Here is a 21810-nt window from a genome sequence, read left to right as displayed (position 1 = left end):
TGTCCTCCTCTATCCATCCAGATGTTTGCTCAGCTGTTGTGGGAAAACTTCTTCACTTAAGCAGATGCTGTGAAAAATGACCTGTGAAATGGATGTGATACATGTGCAGATTTTTTTTTTTTTGCAGTAGCCCAGCTTAGCATTTGTTGTGAGAAAACTATGTTAAAAAAAACCAAAACCCAACCCCAACATAGCACTATTTTTCATTTGAATATAAGGCCAAACAAGTAGATCTATACAAACCTGTATATGAAAAACTGCTGACACCATAAGAAGACTTCTAAGTCCCAAACATCCCTTCTTCAGGTGTTTGCAGCTTATATGCAAAGGGTTGCACTAAGAAGTTGAATTACTCTATTTAGTTTGCTCTGAGCACAGAGGGATATCTCTTACAGTACATGGCAAATCACATGGATCAGAGGCTGTTTGAATCTTGCTGTTGAACTTAGTGGAACGTTAAGGTGAGTAACTGGAATTGCATGCCATGCTTTGGGGCATGGGGAAGGAGAAAAAGGCTTTGCTATTTTTTGAGTACTTCAGATCTGCCTGTGAAGCGGGATGTTTTGTGATGGTATGTAAATGGCATTGGTATGAGCTGTGGACCATACTAAATAAAGGCAGGTAAAATCTCTGTGTCTAGCGAGCTCTGTCCATTCTAGGATCATGCCTAGTCTGCAGTTGAATCCTGCTTCAACTTTACCATCAAGGTAGTCACAAAATTACTTGCCTGCTTGATGTCATATGTGAATCAAATAATGGACCCCACAAATACTAGGATTTCATCCTTTTCCTGGTTCTAACTTTATTTCTGCAAGTAAAGGCACTTGAACAAAAAGCACAGCTGATGCCCCTGCCCAGAGTCTAGATCTCCTGCAGGTGGCTTCCCCCTCTACTGGGGCTTTCCCATTGCTTGGAAATGGTGAATATAGGTGGGCAGATCCCAGTTCCTTGGAAAGCCCTCTCAAGTGTGTGCTTCTTATGTCCTTCTGTGAAATAGAAAGAGGTGTTTTTTTCTGACACTCATTGCTGTTGTCTTCTGCAGCCTGTAGGCACTCAAGACTGATGAAATAGGTAATCTCTTTACAGAAATTTTTTAAGGATAGAATTTGGTTGTCTTGAAGCAGGCTGAGGGGAAGAGGCTCTGTACTGGTACCATAGGCTCAGCGTAGGCAGGGATATGATAACTTTGTGCTGCTAAAGTTCAGGTTTCTATTAATCCTAGTTGATGTACAATGTCAGAAATCTTTTGAAATCAGGGTGGGGAGCAGGAGGGGAACCTTCTTTGCAGACCAGCACGTTGAAAGTCAAGGCTGTTGTTACTGTGACGATGACAAGTAGATCCTCAATTGGTAGATGGAGGGCTGCTTTCCTTTGGCAGCTCTTAAAATTTAGTGCAGACCATGTGTCATTTCATCCAGTCACAATTACGTGTCTTGTCACGGCGAAACCAGAAGACTGACCTACTGACTTAGCTTTCACAATCATTTTTACAGAGGTGGCTTAATTTCTGGTTTAAAAATAACTCATAAATACATAACCCTGGGGTCTGGGGTTGTGTGTGTTTGCTTTGTTTTGTTACTGTACTGGTGTTTTTATTGACTATAGCTTCTACTTCTTAAAATTGCTTATGCAGGACCAGAGAGTAGTGGCCTGCAAGCTGTAAAGATTTGTTTCTTCATTATTGGAATAGTACATAGTGCAAGATGTTTCTCAGCTTTAAAACTGTAAAGAATACTAGTGCTGTTCTCCCAGCACAGATTCCCCAAGTTAACAGCAGTACAGTTACGTGAAAAGAAATTGCCATCTGTGCAAATGGTGAGCATAGGCTGGAATGGTATGTAATATCAAACACGTCTCCAGTACTAAAGTGGAGACACTCACGAGCTTGCTGATGTTGTGCAAGAGATGCAATGGGGACGGCTGTTGTTTTCAAGGCAATGTTCCAAATGCTGTTTCATTACATCCAAGCTTAGTAGAGAGAGGTGTGGATGAGGGTTGCCTAGGATTGTCTGTTGCCACTGATCGTCTTTGATAGCAAGTCTGTGAAACGTCATCATTTCAAAGTGACTTCGTGAACTATGTGTGCAGGATGAGTACTGCATCCCAATCTTAGAAATATCACTGGATTTTGGGATGGCCATTAGCACTCCCACGGAAAGAAAACAAGACTGATTTGCCTATGTAAACTTTAGCGTCAGCTTGCTTACAGTTAGTGTTGATTTTCCTTCCCTTCTGCACAACTCTGCATTCTGGGGGAAAAAAAGAGTTCTTATGCTTTGAAGTCAAAAAACCAGCAAACCCAGAAATATGGAGTCTAATGAATGATTTCCACACAATATTAACATCTTTAGTTTCACACCTAGAGTTCTCCCAAGATTATAAATTAACCCTCCTAGTCTTTGTGCTCAGTGTATTTCTTACTAACCAGAATCAAGGGTTCTCCAGGGGGGTGGTGCTGCCTTGGGGATCTTATCAGCATCCCTTTCCAAGGGAGTTAGTGAGATCTGCATCCCGGTGAGTGGAGAAGTTTATAAAATGTCCTGGTTTAGCACTGGCACTGCATGTTGTTGGACACATTCTGGGGCTTCTGGCCTCAGTAAGGTGAGCTGGCTCTTCTAGCTAGTTAGCTCATCTGTCCTGCTGTGTGAATAAGATGCATGGTAGTAACGTGGTGGAAGATGATCAGCATTTGAGTGAATCAGCAGGGTCTTGTGCAAAAGGTGGAGTTTGAGCTTATCAGCTTGAATTGTCATTAACTCCACAAATCAGGCTGTGAGGAACTCCTCATCTGGAGTGGTGAATTTGGAGAAAATGGCAGACTTCCAGCTTTAACACCTCCCATTCCCTTTATTCCCAAGAACTGGGAACATTTTTCTCTTCAGAAAGATGTTGTCTCAGGACAACTGTTCTTCCTCAAATGCCTTTCACCACTCCCATAACACTGCTGCTCAAGTTTGGGAAATTCTGCAACATCCTTATCGGTAACATGCTCTAACCTTGATCTATATACTGTTGAATTTAGGGCCCTTACCGACCCAGTTTCTCAATCTTAGGTCCTTTGTCCCAAAAACAGGCCTTGAAGTTAGATATGAAGTACTTGTTTACAGTCTGTTGCATCACTCATCGTATGTGAGGAGGGTCAGCAGGTTGCTTAGGACACTAGTAAGTCTGTGCTACACAGTCACCATTGCTGTGGCCATGAACAGACTTGTTTCTAGCAAATTCCCTAATGCTGATTCCAGCAGAAATGCCCATTGCCTGTGTGCAGCACATATTCTCATTTCACCCTCCCATGTACTCACCCCTAGGGACTAAAAATTGTCTGGTCTGTTGCTACTTCTCTGGTCCTCGCTCTGGAACAACATTCTTCCCATTTGCTGGAGAGGGGGATGGCAGGAATACCGAAGGGAAGTAGTTTTTCTCTGATCTTGAAGTGTTAGCTCTCCCTTACCAGGTAGGGCTGCTAACAGTTGCCTTTCTCAGTAGGTTCCATGTGTTTTGACCTTTGTACATTCATACATAGTCATGAATATGACTATGTCATGTGTCTGTGGCTGTAACTGCAGAATGAATACTTCTGACTGTATATTCTGCACGTTACATATTTCAGCAGTGTGTGAAATACAAGTATCTTGAAATTAGAGCAGCTATTGTGCACACACAACTACTGTAGTGAGAGGGATCATACTTTGTCTTCCAGGAAATTGGCACTAGAGTTTCAATAAAAATGTAAATGGTACCGCATATTCAGTTGTTGTTATGCTTGCCTGAATGCACCTATACGTTTGATAGGAAAGAAGCAGAAATAACTTATTTGCAGTACTTACCCGAACCTAGGATTTAATTTTTTCCCCCTTCTGGTTTTGGTGTTTACCTTGGCACCTTTCTGGTCAGGCAGAGGGAAGTAAAGTCACTGAAAGTAAAATGCAGTTTGCTTCTGTTTCCCACTTGGAAGGATATTGAGACAATACAATTTCAAGTTGAACGGGACCTGCACCAAGGAAATTACTGCATGCTTTCTTCTGATCTTGAATGGTGTTGGGAAATATTGGGTGTGACTTTGATCCATTTCCTAAGTGCACAGGCTAGTCATCTGCACATGGGTGGAGAGGCAACAGGTTCTAGTTTCAGCCCAAACCAACTGTCTTAAGATGTGGGTGTCTGGAGGCTCTTGTTTGCTTTTTTTATTGATGTGGAGACTATATACACTTAAGATTTTAAAGTGCTTTTTAAATTTACTATTATTATCATCAGTGCTTTACACTTCTTTTTTTCCCCGTTTTTCCCCTGTTTTCCCCATTTCTCTTCTCCAGTTCAGTAATGGTAGGCTCCATATGTTGCAAGTCATATGATTCTATGACACGTGTATGTGTATATGTATATATATGAGAAGCCTGGTGACTCTGCTCAGACTGTGCTGAACTTCCCTCTTCAGAACCACTCATCGTTTCAGAGAAGTTACCTGCCACTATGATGCCTGGGGGCTTATCTGAGACCAAGTCTGCTACTCCAGAAGTCCAGCATATTGTTAACGAGGTGAGTTGCAACCTATCTAAAGATGCAGTCTCTGTGCAAAGGGCTGAGTCTTGAAGCTTGGGCAAAGGCTGGGAGGCCAGGTGGTGATACTGAACCAGTGTTTGAACTGAAGAAGCTAGTGCTGAAAATGGGAATCCCCTTGATTGCCAGTAAGTATTTTCTCAGCATTCTGCATAGGCAGTGTACCGGCAAGACCGAGACAAACCACTTCTCTGTCTCATCCTTGTCTATAGCCAGGTATAGTACTGGCTACCTTCAGGTAGTGTTTGCATGTAATTCAAAGACTAGCTGTACTATGCCAGCACTGAGGTTGCTTTTTTGAAATTAAAGGTGGTGTATTTGAAGGGAGAAGATTGTACCTGGTAGAATTAATTCCTTACTGAAGGACATGGCTAGGACAAACCATGTGGTAGTATGCACTAAAAAAAGATATATACAGGACAAGGCTATGGATAAAGGCATGTTCTCTGCTGGCATCTAGTGTTTTCTAAAGTCACAGCTGTGATGCAGGGGCTACTGGTGAGCCAGCGGGGCAATGTGAGCTTGGCACAAGGCAGGCAGGGTGAGTCCAGTTGCCATGGTGGTTGATTGCAGGCAGCAGTCCTGTCCTGGAAGCAGCTGTGTGAACAATACCGCTGCAGATCCTCTAACGCCCTGCAGTACAGCAACTCTTAAAAGAGTATAAAGTGCATCCTGAGGAGCGGGAGGGGAACAACATGGCATGGGAAAGCTCCTTTTGTGTCTCCCATCTCATGTTCCCACCCACCCAACCAATCCTCTTCACCCTCCCAGCTCTGAGAGATGAGCTCTTCCCCCTTTGGCAACTGCACAAAGCATAACTTATGCCCTCCTTGAGGAAACAAAAATAGGAAGTAGTGGGCTGAACATGTTGGCCAATACTGCTGCACAATCCTGTGTGTGCAGGGCTCCGAGCTCCCTCCTTTGCTGTGCCACAGAGGACAGAGTTTGCACCGGCACCATTCCACATCTCCTGCGAGCTTGCAGGCTAAGACCAGGCAATGATGAAATCAGACGAAGGTGAGCTGGGCTGTGCATGCAGAGGGGCAGAGCCACCAGGAGAGATCTGTATATAGGCTGTGTAGGCTGGTGTCAAGAGTCCAGTACCCTGACCAGGTTCTTTTAGATATTCCACATGTGGAGGGTATAATGTTTAATATCAGATTTACTTATTTGAAGATATTTATGTTACATGAGGTTTCTGATTTAGCAGAGTGATACAAATATACTGGTAACACAATACAGATGTAAGTTACTTTTAGCAAAACACAGCAATTGCAATACACAGCTCAATCACCATATACCAATAGGATTTCCATTACTGGTCTCTATAATATGCTCACTGTCCTGACGCTGGGCATTCTCAGTCACCAGGAGGGAGTACGTGGGTTGAAGCCAGCTCAAGCCTGCTGCTCTCTTTGAAATTCTTTTGTTCGTGGTTTAGTTTTTATACTCTGTGTTGGGCAGAGCCACGTATTCACTCCCCCGTGCTGGTCTGGCTAACTCAGGGAAGCGTTCGCATTCTTTTAATGAATGCAGGGAGTTACACCACCAGTTGATCCACTCAACTGACGTAACTGTTTATCTAAAACAAACACCCTCTGGTCCCCTTTGTGTTGAGATAAAGTCAGCTTCTTTGCAAAAGCTGTGGTCAGTCATGCCCTGCATTATTTTCTGAGTTTCGTAGGCACATCGCCCTTGCCCAGCTCCTCTGAGCCTTCTTCCATTGTAGGGCTTTATTGGTCAGTCACAGCTGGGGTTGCCAGAGTTGGGCATGTGTACATGGGGAAGGGCTAGAGTATGTGATAACAGGTTAGTCAGAGGGGAGATAATTTACTGCAGAACCGAAAGGGAAAAGGATTATCTAAAATTGTTTGTGGGTCACTCAGGAGCAGTATCACTGTTCCTCCTATGCTGGCACAAGTAGTTGAAGGAGCAGCACTTGTGGAGATCAGAAATTCCCTTTTACCTTTAGAGGGGAGACCCTAGGCAAGGACTTGTGGCACCTTTGTGTATTTGCAGTTCTTGTTTCCTCGTGTGTAAGACAGGGAGGGCAATGTCTCAAGCCCCCTATCTCCTGGGGGCTGTGAAATTTGGCTAATGAGTCTGTAAAATACCTTAAGGGCCTCCTTTGAACACGGCTAGGCCAGTGTGGCTTGCCAGATACCAAGCTGTGTTTTTAATGCTGGGCTGTGTTATGGGTGATCAGAAGATCCTACCCTATTGCAGTGTGTATCAGAGATGAAACCGTGGTGCTTAACTGTCAGCGAGCAAACATGCGCTTAAAAATGTGTGAACGCTTGTTCCAGGCTGTGCTAATGCTCACGAAGTACAGGGCAAATATGGAATCTGAAATGTGGATGTACAGATTTTCTGTTTGATTCCAGAAGAGGACTGATCTTAATGTTGGTGTTCTTCTGTTCTCAGTAACTTCAGGAAAATGAAAACAAATTTTTGCTCTTTATTTTCTGCAAGGTGAAATTTTTGCCTTGTGCTGAGCGCAGGAGAGAGAACTCTCCCTGGTCCTTTTCCTTTGAAAAAGCTTACGCTCCACTGCAGAGGCTTTGATATAGTCCTCTAAGGAAAATACTCTTGTGGAGACAAACCTTATGTTGGGGCAATCCTGCTCTGCTTCCAGCCAGATAACAGTGTCACCCTTTCATGATGCAATTCTGTGGGATTTTATGCTCTGCTAAGAGGCAGAGCAATTCATACGATTTTCGTGAAGCTGTGAAGAGCATCTGCAGACCTTGGGATGGCCAAGGTCTATCTGCTCTTGGGATTACATAATTATTTACTTACACCTGTGCCTTGCCTGTAGTCATCCTTAGCGAGCTGCATCAGTCTCCTTGTTTTACAGCTGTTGCCTAAAACTGAGGAATGTTTTTGGTTTAAGGAACTGTTAGATAAGCGCTTAGGAATGTTACACTTTTCTATCTGAGGAGTAAGGAGCTGTCTGCCTGCCTGATTTTACTGAAGGCTCTGTCCCTAAATAACAAGTGGGGGGCGTAGTGGTCAGAGGTTGGGAGAGATCATAAAACTGGAGAGAACTGGCTTTGTTTTGTTTTGTTCTGAGAGAGGTATAATATGTACCAAAAGTTGCCACTTAGGAGCATCCTAGGAGCCCTCAAACCCATCCAGCTGGAAGAGGGTTGGAAATTGAAGTTTCCCTGGTTTGCTAGAGTTAGCAGCTCCCAAGTTGAAAGTATAGCAGTCGGTTCCCAGGAATAGAAGCCCCCTGAAAGCTGCTCAGAAGAAGAGCAGAGTAAGAGATTATGGGGAGCCTGAATATGACAAATTGAAGGCACTGGATAATTTCTGACTGTCTGGAAATGGTTGATCTGGATGTTACTAGGGTGCTTTCTGGGACCTGCCTGCTAGGAAGGAATGCCATGGGAGTGGTAGCCAGCTGTAGGGGGATGTGCTGAGAAAGCCAGTTAATTCTGTGCATTTCTGCGAAAGAGGCGGGTGGTGAGAAGCGCTGACATGCTCCTGGCCCCTCCCGGGGCTGTCTGAGCAGGCTGCCGAGTGGTGCTGCGCTCCTCTGCCCGACTTCTGGAATGCCTCTGCCCTGCGTCAGGCCATCGGCATGGGCATCGTGTGCAGAGGAGAGGCTGTGACCCGGCCTACAAAAGATTGTTTATGCTTTCTAGATGACAGAAATAAGTTTTTGGGTTACATTCGCTGCAGTTGCCTTTCTGTAGGGAATTCATGTCATCAGATGCAAATGACTACAGTAAAACACTGTTACACTGGTACATAAATCATGATGCCTCAGACATCTGGGCAGACTTCCACTGCTGCTCACAGCTGTCTCCCCCGCTCCTCCCCTGCCCTTTCAGCCTAGTAATTATACAAATATTTCATCTCCAAGAGGACAGTACCACTGTAATTGCTGCTGAACTTAAAACTTGCCCTACACTTTGTGTGTTTCAGGAAAAACTGTTATACCTTTTCTTTTTTTTTTTTTAAATACGTATGTGAAAAGTCTGTAGATATCTGAACTGTGCGCTATTTTAAGATCCACAGGGCTTAAACTGGGTACTGTGCATAAACACATCTACCTGAGCTGTGAGTGTGAATGCTGTCAGCACAGAGCGTTTTTTCTTCTGGAACGACATTACCTGCAGCTACTACATAGTGAAGGACCGATGATGTTTATGCAGGTCTGGGGTTGATTTCTGGCTCACAATTTAAAGGTCATACTTCCAGTTTTGGAGATGGAAGTAGATAGTTTAGTCCTGGACCACTGTAACTATTACAGTTGTTTGTATGTTGCGTGGTTCTAGATGTTGAAGGGCGTATATAGTTTAAATTACAGCTTTAGCTGCAGGGCTTCCACCAGCACTAGGATAACTTTCAGGAACTACTCGATCAGGTGGTTGTCTTGATACTCTGAAATAACCCTGTTTGTTTTAAGTCCTTAAAAACATTAAACAGATCAAGTGCAGCTCTGAGGCTGTGAAACACAACAGGGGTCTGCAGCCTCCCAGGCTGACTGGCATGGGCAGAGGTGTTCGAGGCGAGGGGGGCTGACTTGCACCACTGTGTAACAGTGTGGTTGACATGGGGTGTACCCTGCTAGGGAGCATGGCTTGGTACATAGCTACTTTGACAAAGAACTAAAAGGGCAGCAGGTAGCAGTTTCCCTACGCTGAGCAGGAGACAGTTTAGCTGGACAGCTTTCGGGGTGGGGGGAAATCAACTAGGCGGTCTAATTCTAACAAGATTTTAAAGAATGCTGGAGGCAATGCTAAGAAAGAGGGCTGGAGGTCTTGGTGTAAATTGAATTATTTTGGGGGTTCTGGGTTTATTTCGTTAAGGGTGTGTGTTTGAAAGGATGAAAATTGGAGTGGTAGATGTGAAAGAAAAGCTTAAATATGAATCTGCCAACTATTCTTCCCTTTCTTTTTACAGGTGAAGCCACAATTTGAAAGCAGGGAAAACAGGACATACGGCATCTTTAAAGCCATAGTATATAAGACTCAGGTGGTTGCTGGGATAAACTACTTCATTAAGGTTTGTATATATTATAGGAAGGAGTGCTTTGTAGTTCAACAATATAGGTGACTTGCATAGTGGCTTATAGCAAGAAAGAGAAGAAAATGTAGTAGAAAACCATCTGATGTGACTAATAGAGTTAGGGACTATCTCCAGGTGCTTATAAAATTCCTCTGTTTGGCACTGCTGTAGAACAGGAATATAAAAACTTATAAAACATGCACTGTGCTTCTTCAGATGTGAATGATAACTTTCTTAGGATCATCTCACTCAGAGACTATAGATTGCCTTATCAGCTCAAATTATTTGAGCTAGTCATAACTCTGCTCTCCTGTTTTCTTTCAAGGCAAAGTAGCTTTCCTATTGCCTCTATGTCCTCCAGTTGTGCTTATTATGATGAATTTGAAGTCAGCCTGAGGATCTGATGGAGAGTTAGAGTAAATTTAATTTAATTCTAAAAAAACTTAATGCAAGCATCTCATACTCTGCTGACTAGTTTTGCATGCAAGCATGTGTGTTGATGTTTTGGTTCTATGTCATGAGCTGCAGAGGTACAGCCTGCCTGCTAGTTCTTTCTGTATTTTCAGAACCCCCTTTCTGTTGCGGAGGAAAAACGGGTAATGCTTAATTTGGAGCCCTCTGATAGCACCATTCATCCTCTACTAGAAAACCTTACCCATGGATTTGAGCAGCTTTCTGTGAAGTAACACATAAGCAATTGCTGAGCATATTTTGCAAGTGAAGGCTGGAAAGCATTGCGTAGCGGCAGGCTGGCTTTCTGGAAGTAGAGCAAACATTGCATGTGGCTGCTGTATCTTAACCCCATATGTGTGCAGACGTATGCCCGGTAGGATATGCTCCCTTGACAAGGGTCGGAATCTTTTTACTAAAGAAATTGGCAGGTAGGGTTTGGGGGATAGTAATTCTGCAGAGACACATTATGAGCATTTGCTCCACGCTTTTCGTATTTAGTTGATCCTAGGAAGGACAGACACTGCCAAGCCGCCTTCTTTCCCAGGTGTCCTTCCTTAAAATAACTCTTAACGGTTATTTCTGCTCTGTGGGCACCAGGGGATTGTACTGACAGACTACCTATTGTCATATGGCTAGTCTGAGTCTCGCTTACACGAATGATGTTTATCCTTCCCTTGCTCCTGTGAGATGTGCTTTCACTTTGTGGACAAGGTACTGAGTAATGATGAGTAACAATTTACAGGAAGGCTGCAGTAAAGCTAGAAGTCACACCCAGTTGCATTTCTTCCCTTAGTGCCATCTTACTGCTTGCTGTCCTAGGCAATGTCAAATACTTGTCTGCTGTCCATGCTAAGCCTCATGACCAAACTACTCAGAAATGAAGATTGACGTGTTACTGAACTTGGAAGAAATCCATTTATAACACTGAAAACAGATGATTTGTCTCTTCTTACCCAATCTTACAAGTGACAGGAAACACTTACTCATTTTAGCATTAACTGGAATGAGCTCTGTTGCAAGATTCATTCTTTTATACTTCTGAATTTTCCACATCACTAATATTTTACCAACAGACTTATAGCTGAGATGTAATCCAGACCAAGACAAACATAGTGCCATGTTGCAGCCACCAAAAAGCATGCAGAAACCTAGCTTGAACTAAGGCTCATGCAGAGCCTTAAAGGCATTAAACTTTCCGTTACTACTATATACCTCACACAGTGAGAGTGTAGCACCTGTTGTGCTTGGCTCTGCATGTATGAAATTATGTACAACTTCATAGCAAGTCTTTATGTGGGGACTTTCTGGAGGAGAAGGTGAGTTTATTTTAAAAATTATTTCGGCCAGTCACGCTCCCACAAGCACCAAGATGTGTCAAGTTGTCTGTTCAGGCACTGATGTGTTTGCAGTAAGCCTGAAGACAAGGGATCCTGGCTTTCAGGTTGTCATTGCTTCTTAGGACCATGTGCTGGTTTTGGATGGATCTTTCTGTACCTTCTAGGAGCTGACACTGTCTCTGCATCTTGCCCCACCCCTGAGTCATTAAGATTTACTCACCGTCTCTTGTCTTCTCCTGAGTGTCCCAAGAAGCTGTAAGCTGATGTGCTGGGATCTTGATGACCTAAATAGGATGCCATCAAAACCTTTCTCCCGTTGTGCCTTCTGGTGCTTCCACACCCAAGCAGTCCTACTCATTTTCCTGAGTCTGAAGGCTTATATTACAGTTCTTTTCAGGTGTAGACAGTTTCTGCCACCAGTTACTATCCAGACTTGGGTTAAGAGCTGTTGAAGTAAAAATGGAGATACACCTAAAATTAAGCTCCTGAGCAAAGATATTCTTCCAAGTCTGTAAAGAGCATCCTTTTGTTTGAACCTGCTTTGAACCAATGATCCTCACTTTCCTGCTGTTTTGGTTTCTAGGTCCAAGTTTCCGATACCGACTATGTCCACTTAAGGGTGTTTCAGAGCCTTCCTCATGAGAACCAAGGTCCCAGCCTTGTCAGTTTTCAGACTGGCAAAACCAGAGATGATCCTCTGACCTACTTCTGAGAGATGACAAGGAATGGTGCCTCACTTCTGCAAGTCGCATGTGGATTCTGCCTGTGTCAATAAATGCATTAAAATAAGTTTTGAAAGCTATTTGTTAATCATCTAATCTACTGCGTGTCATGTCTTGGTCTGCTGCCTAGCTAAAGCTCGAGTAGGCTCTGAAATACTATTCAAGGCTGTTTCTGCCACCTGAGGTACTATAGCTGTAAGACAGAGCACACCCATTTCAGCTCCTCTTTCCAAAACACTGTTAAGCATCCTCTGAAGACACAAGTTGGGCCTCCTGAGTATACTTCAGGCTTAACTGGCTATGTACTTCAGCATGTGGCTTCTTGGGTTTGCTTTAAGTGCGTTAAATACAAGCTATTGGCCACTCCTCAGTGTGGGAGGGAGATAGATAGATCGGTAATTTCTGGCACGGGGGAATTGAGAAGCCAAACTGTCCTCTAAGTGCAGCTTCACTGTATGGGAGCAGGGTGGGGGGCAGGAATGAGCTCCTTGAAGGAGCAGGAGGACAGGCCCCCTGCCACAGCTGAGACAGCTGAATCCCAGCACTCAGCCGCTGGAGCAGGGAGCGACCGTCCTGACTTAGAGAGTGTGCTTTACTGGAGACCTGTGGAGCTCATTCCCTTTTTTTTTTGGTAGCATCAGCCACGTGCAATGAGAGCAGTCTTCAGCTGAGCTCTGAGCTGACAAAGTAGAGGGCAAGCCCAATCCACAACAAAAATGCTTTCCTGTTAGCAGCTGCTCAGGTAGGGGCCTTTGCATTACCTGCCAGGGAGCTGGGGCTCAGGTGCAAGACATCATTAAATGCGTAAATGGGTTTCGGGCCATGCCTTGCTTGTGTTCATGTTTTGGTGGTGTAGTGAAGGATGGGTATGTAATTGTCACAGGCATATAGTGCCTAGAAAAATGTGGCAGCTGCCCATTTCTCTGCATGCCAGTATCCTGGATCAGATGCTTTAATTCCTCAAAGTGTGAAGACAGCCTGTGGCCTCCTGTGACTTTGGGAGTGGTCTTTCCCTTGTGCATCTTAATATAGTTTCCACAAGAGTGCAATCCTGCAGTCTAACGTTACAAATCTTTTAAGATGCAGCAAGTCTGGCATTATCAACACTAACTAACATCCTCTCACAAGAGTAGCGTTTGGGGAAAAATGCTCAGCTTTTTGAACCATGAAAACACTTCAGAGTGGGGAGTTACCAGCACCAAAAAAGACCCTGTGTCTCCAAAACCACTTTTAGCAAAACAGGAAGTGCTATAGTAAGCCAGACTTACTCCCTCCCTTTATTCCATTGGGGCGGGGGGGGGATGGAGAAAGAGAGGGGGAGAGAGAGAGTGAGTGTGTGTGGCCAGGGGGAGGACTCTCTGGGCTGATACGAGCAGAAGCATGTAAGCCCCCCCACTAATCAAGAGACAGAACATGCTCCTCCTAAGCAATGCTGGTTACACACCCACACAGAGCACACCTGCAACAAAAAGCCCAGTAACACACATCTAAGTTCACCACGCCCTCTCCTCTCAAAGCTGCTTGTTGTTTCCTCCATTGGTGGCCAAGGCCATGCAGCAGCGTCAGCTAGAAGTGGGCTGCTTCCCCTCAGTTTAGAGTGCAGCAACCCCTGTCCAACTCCCGAATTAATTACACAAGGCAAACATCAAAATTTCCAAGCTTGGCTACAAAATTTTCTGAGCAGGTATAAATAGTAATACTTAAAGACACAAATTAAAAAAAAAAACCACAACAAAACATCCTGGTTGTAGTTGGAAGGGTATGCTGGAGATCATAGTGTCCAACCCCTCTGCTCAAAGCAAGGTCAACTAAAACAGGTGGCAAAGGACCATCTGCAGTCAGAATTTTGGTGCTCTCCATTGATGGTGCCTCCTCTGTTTGATCACCCTTGCAATTGTTAAAGGGAAAAAAAGGGGTTGTTTTTTTTGTTGTGTCCGTGTGTCCCCCCCCGTATTTACATGGAATTTACATATTTCAATTTGTGGCTATTGCCTCTTGCCCTTTTACTGCCCTGAGCACTACTGAGAGGAGCCTGGCTCTTTACTGCCTCCCCCTTCACTTTGTCCTCCCAGGGCTGAACAACCCCAGCTTTCTCAGCCTCTCCTTTGAAGTCAGATGCTCCAATCACTTAATTGTCTTGGTGGCCCTTTGCTGGACACGCTCTGGTACATCCGCATCTGCCTTGTACTGGGGAGCCCAGAACAGCTGTGGTCTCATCAGTGCTGAATGGGGCAGGGGATGGGGGTGTGGAGAACAGCCTCTCAGTCTGCTGGCAGTGCTCTTCCTAATGCAGCCCATGGGTATCCCTGTCCACCTTGGCTGCAACCAAGGGACCTCATGGGTATCCCTGTCCACCTTGGCTGCAAGGTGTCCAACGGGACAACTCCCAGGTCCTTTTCTGCAGAGCTGCTTTCCAGCCAGGCAGGCCCAGCCTGTACAGGTTACTCCTTCCCAGGTGCAGGACTGTGCGTCTCCCTTTGTTCACAGTTGTGAGATGCCCGTCTGCTCATCTCTCCAGCCTGTTGACATCCCTCTGAGTGACGGCACGGCCATCCGGTGTATCAGCCACTCCCCTCGGTTCTGTGTCATCTGCAAACCCGCTGAGGGTGTGCTCAGTCCCATCATCCAGGTCATTAATGAAGATATTACACAGTATTGGTCCCAGTACTGACCCCTAGGGTACACCACTAGGGACTGACCTCTAGCTGGACTATGTGCTGCTGAACTTTTTGAGCACAGCAGTTCAGCTAGTTTGCAGTCCGCTTATCTAGCACATACTTAATCAGTTTGTCTATGAGGATGTTAGGGAAGACAGTCAAAAGCCTTACTAAAGTCAAGGTAAATAACATCCACAGCTCTTCTCTCCTCTGCCAAGATATTTATCTCACCATAGCAGGCTATCAGTCATATTGATTAAGGATGATTTCCCCTTTGTAAATCCATGCTGACTACTTTCACTCACCTTCTTGTCCTTAATGTGTTTGGAAATGGCTTCCAGGATTATTGGCTCCATCGCCTTTCCAGGGACTGAGGTGAGGCTGATGAGCCTGTAGTGCTCCAGACTCTCCTTCTTGCCCTTCTTGAACACAGGAGTGACATTTTCTTTCTTCCAGCCCTCGGGAACCTCCCCCGATGCCCATGACCTTCCAAAGGGTACCGAGTGTGCACTGGCCAGCTCCCTAAGCATCCATGGGTGCATCCCCTCAAGTGCCATGACGTTGTCTAAGTCCAGTTTGTCTAAGTGTTCCCCTAACCTCATCCAGCTCTGCTGGGGGAAATCTTCCTTCTCCAGACTTTCCCACTCGTCTTAGGGACCTTGAATTCCTGAAGGCAAGTCCTACCAGTAAAGGCAGAGACAAAGGCAGCACTGAGTGCCTCAGCTATTTCTGTGTCCTCTGTCAGCAGGTCCCCTGCTCCACTAAGCACAGAGGGCCCACATTTTCCTCAGTGTTCCTTTTGCTGCCGATACACCTGCAGAAGCCTTTCTTGTCCCTCACCAGATTAAAATAAAGTATTTCTAATCAAAACCTAGAACAAAGATAAGGTTATCTGGAATATGAAAAACACTCATGGAAAAAAACTCTGAGCAACATAACCAATATTGAACACCAGTAAAGAGAGCAGTGAAACACCAGTCCGATATGCCATCTCAATTCAAGAGAAATATTTATTGTTATTAATGCAGAAATGCTTGTCCAGCTTAAGTTCCTTTCCAGGACTTTTCCTTAGGACTGAGAAAATAAGCAAGTTGTTGGTTTTTTTTTAAACTCATACACCCTCTACTGGACATTATATCCTACTGCTGCAAGAGGATAAACATGATTACCAAGGGAATGTTTGTTTCAAAAGACTACAATCCTCTTTCTCTTACTTTCAAAATCACTTCAGCTCAAATCTCTTTTCAGGTCTTTGCCAATAAAATACATAGTACAATTTAAATCTACAGATATATTCACAGTTGCAAAACAGCACAGAAAAGATTCAGGTTTTCCTCTTGCTCCTTGCTGTAAATACATGAGCGTCACTCCCCTTTCAATTTCCAGACCAAGGAAGTCCATAAACAGGACTCAGCCACGGTATTCCGGTTAAGTTGCACTGAAGTCAGTGCAGCTACTTGGGTTTGCGTTAGTGGAGGTGAAAGGAGAGCCATGTGACTCTAAAATTTAGATATTGCACAGGAAGGGAATGGCATAAAAGCAATTGATTTTTTCCAGCATTAAGTTTAAAAAAAGACACTTTCTTTTCTCCTTTGTTGGCACAGGAATCAACATTTTGCAGCCTACAGAAAATGCACATAAGAAACCATTAGGAAAACGGACAAGATAAGCTTGCTAGAAAAAAGCCAGTTCGTCATGCTTAGTCTTGCTGCTCTGGTAACTGTGGAGACTCAGCGGCTTATTGTCGTGAGGAAGGCTTCTGAACACCCGCAGGTGCATGAACTCATCATTGCCAACATGGACCTGCAAAGCATGAAAACCAGTGAGTTCCATGGAGTACCAGCAGCCTTCAGCAGGAGGGATGGTGTAGATTTGTCTGTTTTGAGGATGGAGGAGCAGAGAGGCAGTAAGAACAACCATCGCCTCAGTGGTTGTTGTTTTAAACAACAGCGGTCTTGTTTTAAACCAGGCCGGGAGTCACGACTTTGTGGAAATACCACCTAATCCTTCCATGCTTGTTAATCCTCCCTATGCCTGAGATAGGGGGTATACAGGTAGGGAATCAGAGTTGCGTAAAGCGATTAATATATTAAATACATGCAAAATGCTCTAATCTTATCTGGCACAAGCAGCACTTCAACGCTTTGATCACAGTTGCTTGGTTTTGCGTGTGGCATCACTACAGGCCAAGTCAGAGCAGGCTTGATACTTCGCTGTATCTTTACACATCTGGACCTCATTTAATGCAATGTTAGTGCTCAACATCACAGATGTGCAATTATCCCCAAAACCAAGTTTCACAAAATAACTAAAAAGTAAAAGTCATTATGAAAACAGAGAAGTACTCTTATCTCCATTTAATACAGGCAGGGAGATGGGCTGGGAGGTGGGGGGGTGGATTTTTCTTTTTTTTAAATGCACAGATTTTTTTCTTATTAAGTCCAAATCATAAGCATCCCTCTGTAGGTAAGTAAAGAAAAAAACACCATTCCGAATATTATACACGTTAATTTAAAAAAAAAAATTAAAAATCCCATTGCCCAGTGTCCTCTACCTTGATGAAGAAGTTCGTTCCAGCAACCACCTGAGTTTTAAACTCCACTGCAGTGAAGACATCAAACGTTTTCCCTTCTTTTTCTTCTAGCTGAGGCTTCACCTTAAGGAAACAATAGGTTATTTAAGACTGATGCAAGATTCAAGTATTTAGGACTTAAGGCCCACACCGTCAGTGTGCCTCAGTACCCTCCAGGTCACTGCTGCTGAATCCCCAGACACAGAGTTCCTGCTTTTCCAAGTTATTAAAAGATTAAAACGAGTAACGTTAAGTTTTGTGTTAAAGCAAGACCAGAAATCTAGACAGGCAGCAAAGCCAAGACAGCGGTGTGATGCAGTTGTCACAGACTGACACCAAGTCTGGAGCCTCCAACAGAGAACTGTGTGGGTATTCCAGAAGATTTATTTTGACAAATGATTTCCTCTATTGATGTCTCAGCTTCCCTTTCTATCCTGTATATCTAACAACAAATGTGAAGTAGTTCAGTATCTACATGCACAAGACTATAGGTCTTTTTAAAGAGAAGTTTTTAATGTACATCATTCTTACAACAAGAAAAAGGTCTGTCTTCAGCATTAGCTCCCTTTTCAAATTCAGAACGAGTTATTACAGACCCAGCATCACAGAACAGACAGACATCCAAAAATCAAGCTTTGAAAGCAGACTACCCAAGCCTGAGGTTTTACAACACTTATTTGACAGTCCTTCCAGCATGTCTGCTGGAATCTATAATTTTTTCAAACTGCAAACATTTTCCAAAAAATAATTGAACCATAAAGCCTTTTAAGTTAGCATCCCAGTTTCTGGAGTGTAAAACCAGTGCTCAAGAAGTCAGAATAACTTGCCCAATATCCAGGAGGGAGGCGTTGCAGCTCTTCCTTCCCATACTTGGCTCTCTAGAACATCATGGTTATACGGTAAAATTCTTGGTCAGGAAAGCAGATTTCAGGCTTTGTTTACAAGGGCCTGTATGAATTAGTCTTGGAGTCCTTGCTGCAAGCGCAGTTCTACCCAGGCCTTACCTCCTGCTGGCCTTACCCTATCCTGTCCCGTGCTCCTTTAGCAATCCTAGGGACTGTGCAAGCTTGGGTCTTAGGTCTCAAAATCGCCCCGGCTCAGCTCATTATGTAGTAACCCTCCCTCCACTCCCACTGCAACAATACCAGCAGTGAGTAGATTTTCTCTTTCCAGCTATATGGTGTACTTCCCCGTCTTCCTAAATTCAAGGGGAACAAATACATTTGCTCTCCTGCCTGAATCCCACCTGCTTCCTTAGGGGAAAACAAGTGCCAGTTTGCCACTGCTCAGGTGCTCTAGGTGAAGTAGGAACAGAAACAATTCCTGCAACAGGGTATGTTCTCCCAGCTCTCCAGCACTGAGAAGGTGCAGGACCAAACTCTGGTGCCTTTCCAAGACAGCTCATTGGTGACCATCCTGTCCCTGGGAGCTGTGACCATACTGCACATCTTCTCTCAGAGGTAACAACTCTACACTTCTTCCAGGCTATGAACAATATGTCAAAAGTAAGATAATGATGTTTGGATGCTTTTCTACGTATGTTTTTTGCCATAAGGAAATCGAAGTGCACCCAACAACTTTGCATTCTAGGATGCAAGAAAAGGCACAGCCCCACAAAGCGCAGTGATTCAGTCCTCCCTCCTCCCCTTCCCCTGAGTCAGAGGACAGAGCAAGTGGTTTCAGTTTCCATCACTAGAGCCACCATTACAAATTTTAAGAAGCAGGGGAGAGGGTGGACGTAAGTACCTCAACTGACCCTATCCTATCCTGTGCTCCTTTAGCAAACCTGTGCCAGGTTGGCTTCTTAGGTCTCAAGATCGCCCCGGCTCAGCACATTTTGTATTTCTAGCAGAAAGCTGAACACCTAGCTCCATGACTGCAGACAGCTCAGAGTTGCATGTGGCTGCAAGCCTGTCAGGGTGTTATTGTGGCAGTGACTCACCACAGCATGTGACAAATGGGCATCCTGATTCAGTATGGAGAGGGAGAGCCCAGAGAGAAATACTCTCTGAAAGAGCTGGTATCAGCCCACCCTGCTAGTTCATGATGACCATCTAGATCTGGGGTCCTGGTGGACAGTGCACTAAACAAGAGCCAGCACTGTGCCCTGGTGGTAATGAAGGTAACAGCATACTGGGCTACATCAGCAGGAGCCTAGCCAGAAGAGAGAGGCAAGCGATTATTGCCCCTTACTTGGCACTTGTTAGAGCACATTTGGAATACCGTGTCCAGTTCTGGGGCCCCAGTACAAGAAAGATGTCAATAAACTATAGCGAGCTCAGTGGAGGGCCACGATGAGGTCAGATGGCTGGAGCACTCATGCTGTGAGGAGAGGAAGAAAATGAGCTTGCTCAGCATGGAGAAGAGAAGGCTTTGAGGAAAGCTTTCCAGTACTTACAAGAAGCCAGACTCTTTACCGAGGGGCAGAAGAATGAGACCCAGTGGTCATAAATTGAATTTGGAGGTTCAGACTGGGTATAAGGAAAAACTTTTCCCCTGAGGACACTCCGGCAGTACAGCAGGCTGCCCAGAGAAATTGTGCAGTTTCCATACTCAGAGGTTTTCAAGACCTGACTGGACAAAGCCCCGAGCAGCCTGGGGCTGCTGATCCTGTGCTCGGCAGGAGGTACAGTCCCTTCCCACCCAAACAATCTGTGATTCAATCACAGGGCTGAAAATTACCACGCCCTGAAGGCTCTTCACTGTTCTGCATGGCCTGTTTGCTTACTCCCAGAGCAGTTACTAAAAAGCAGATGGTTCAAAATCACCCTGACTAGCCACAGCTGCCAGTGAGAAGCCAAGGGCTGAACGGGCCTGGGTGGAAATCCTTGCCACGGAGAGACAGTTCCTATGGGACTGCTAAGCCAGAGACGCTGTCGGAGGGAGGCTGTCCTGCTCTGTCTCACACTGTACCCACTCCGGGCAAGCAGCAGTACTTGCCAGGCCCACGAATCTGACCGATGTTTGGCCATCACCGTGATTCTTACGAAACGATACAATGGAGGCAGGAACTGGAAAGGCAGGAACAGGAAATGTATTTCTGGCAAGCGAACTGGCAGGCTCTAACAAATCTCCACAAAGATCTGATTTTAAGCAAACAAAATAATTTTGGAAGTCCACCCTGATTTAAGAAAACTAGTGTTTCCTTCACAGTCTGTATCCAGATACGGATATGACTGCATGGGCAAATTTCAGTTTTGGGTTTTCCCATGTATATTTCATTAAATAAAGTAATTTAAGCTGGCAGTCAAAACAAGCTGGACAAACTTTGAAATACTTAGGTGATTTAAATGAAAATGCCAGATTTTTGGTTAATTCCATTCACATCTGAATCTGAATGGGTTTTGTTTTTACTCTTCATCTTATATTTGGACTACCAAACCACTGCAGCCTGCCACAGAATGGAAATTCAGGATTTTAAACAAATCTAGTTTTCAGTCCATGTGCAACGTTAACTGCATACTCACATTATCTTTAACACGACACATAGGCCTTTTCAGGTCAAAACAATAATTGTGACTCTCAGCAATTCTCAGTAATGTACTCATTACTGCAAACTCTGGTTAGTGCTGAGGAGATGCACATCTCTTTTTTTTTTTTTTTTTAAAATGCAAAATCATCAGATTCTACAAGCTAAACTTTAATTCCAATGACTGTTGTGCCTTTGGGTGCTCTGTACGTGTTTAGAAACTGCTGCAGCCTGGGGAACAAATCCGGACAATGACAAAGAGTTTAAGAAGCTGGAGCTTGTCCTTCATCTTTCTTCACTGGCTTGACACACCGTAGCTGATAAAACCAAAAAGCAGAAGGAACTTGAGTTCCCATAACTGAAACAAGACTGCATGCTTTGAAAGAAGAACTTAGTTGTACATTGGCATTTTTAGAGCAAAAAGCATCTGCTCCGTTAACATGGGCAGTAATTTAAGTTACTGTAAACAGTATCAGGATTTGGAGCTGGCAGTGGTTAGAGTTGAATTCTGCTTTGGGGAGTAGCAGAAGCAGCAGAGAAGTTTTCTTACTTACTCCTCCAACAAAAAAAAAAAAGTGGCTACAAGATTTAGACTTAGTAAGAACCTCCTGAGCTCCTTCCGCAAGCTCAAGAAAATGGACGTTTTAGAGCTGGGACGTACACTGGCTGCCCGGCGGCTCTGCGCTGACGCTGGTAGGTAACACATCACCTGCACGGCCAGGAACGGAGCTGGAAACACTGTGGCCGTCCCTGAGCACTCAACGCTGTCTACGGCTCCTCTCTAAATCCCTCTAAAATGTCCTCTTAAAATCCTGAACCTGCTCTGCCTGGAGTCAATAAAACGACGCAAGGCCAAGCAGGCACAGGGAGGGCTCCAGAGAGCCAGTCACTGCTCACTGCATTCCCGCAGGTTGCCAGTCTTCCCGCTTTCGAACTGAGGGGGGAGGAAAGGCGTCTCCGCCTTCAGCTGTGTGGAGCAGTGGCCAAACACCTGGGCCCCCAGCCGGCCCCTGCACCGGGACGG

The 21810-nt window shown here is 44.7% G+C and overlaps 2 protein-coding genes across 2 annotated transcripts in view; one reads left to right on the top strand and one right to left on the bottom strand.

The window, feature by feature from the left end:
* Positions 1-224: 224 nt before the first annotated feature.
* Positions 225-12167, top strand: CSTA (cystatin A). The gene is made up of 4 exons (XM_009287101.2): positions 225-461; positions 4314-4536; positions 9472-9573; positions 11950-12167. Exons 2-4 carry the CDS (start codon positions 4471-4473, stop codon positions 12076-12078), a joined length of 297 nt encoding a protein of 98 aa, XP_009285376.1. The 5' UTR covers positions 225-461; positions 4314-4470; the 3' UTR covers positions 12079-12167.
* Positions 12168-15731: 3564 nt separating this feature from the next.
* LOC103905487 (cystatin-B) overlaps positions 15732-21810 on the bottom strand; it is a 7035-nt gene continuing 956 nt past the window's right edge. The window contains exons 2-4 of the mRNA XM_009287167.1: positions 20231-20328; positions 17300-17401; positions 15732-16548 (exon numbers count right to left, since the gene is read on the bottom strand). Coding sequence (XP_009285442.1) covers positions 16420-16548; positions 17300-17401; positions 20231-20328 — 329 coding nt within the window. The 3' untranslated portion in view covers positions 15732-16419. The remainder of the gene's footprint in view (positions 16549-17299; positions 17402-20230; positions 20329-21810) is intronic.

This window comes from Aptenodytes forsteri, unplaced genomic scaffold (genome assembly GCF_000699145.1).
Source record: "Aptenodytes forsteri isolate BGI_AS27 unplaced genomic scaffold, ASM69914v1 Scaffold216, whole genome shotgun sequence".
NCBI lineage: Eukaryota > Metazoa > Chordata > Aves > Sphenisciformes > Spheniscidae > Aptenodytes > Aptenodytes forsteri.
The sequence above is the reverse complement of the archived record's forward strand: the minus strand, read 5'-3'. Positions and strand labels throughout refer to the sequence as shown.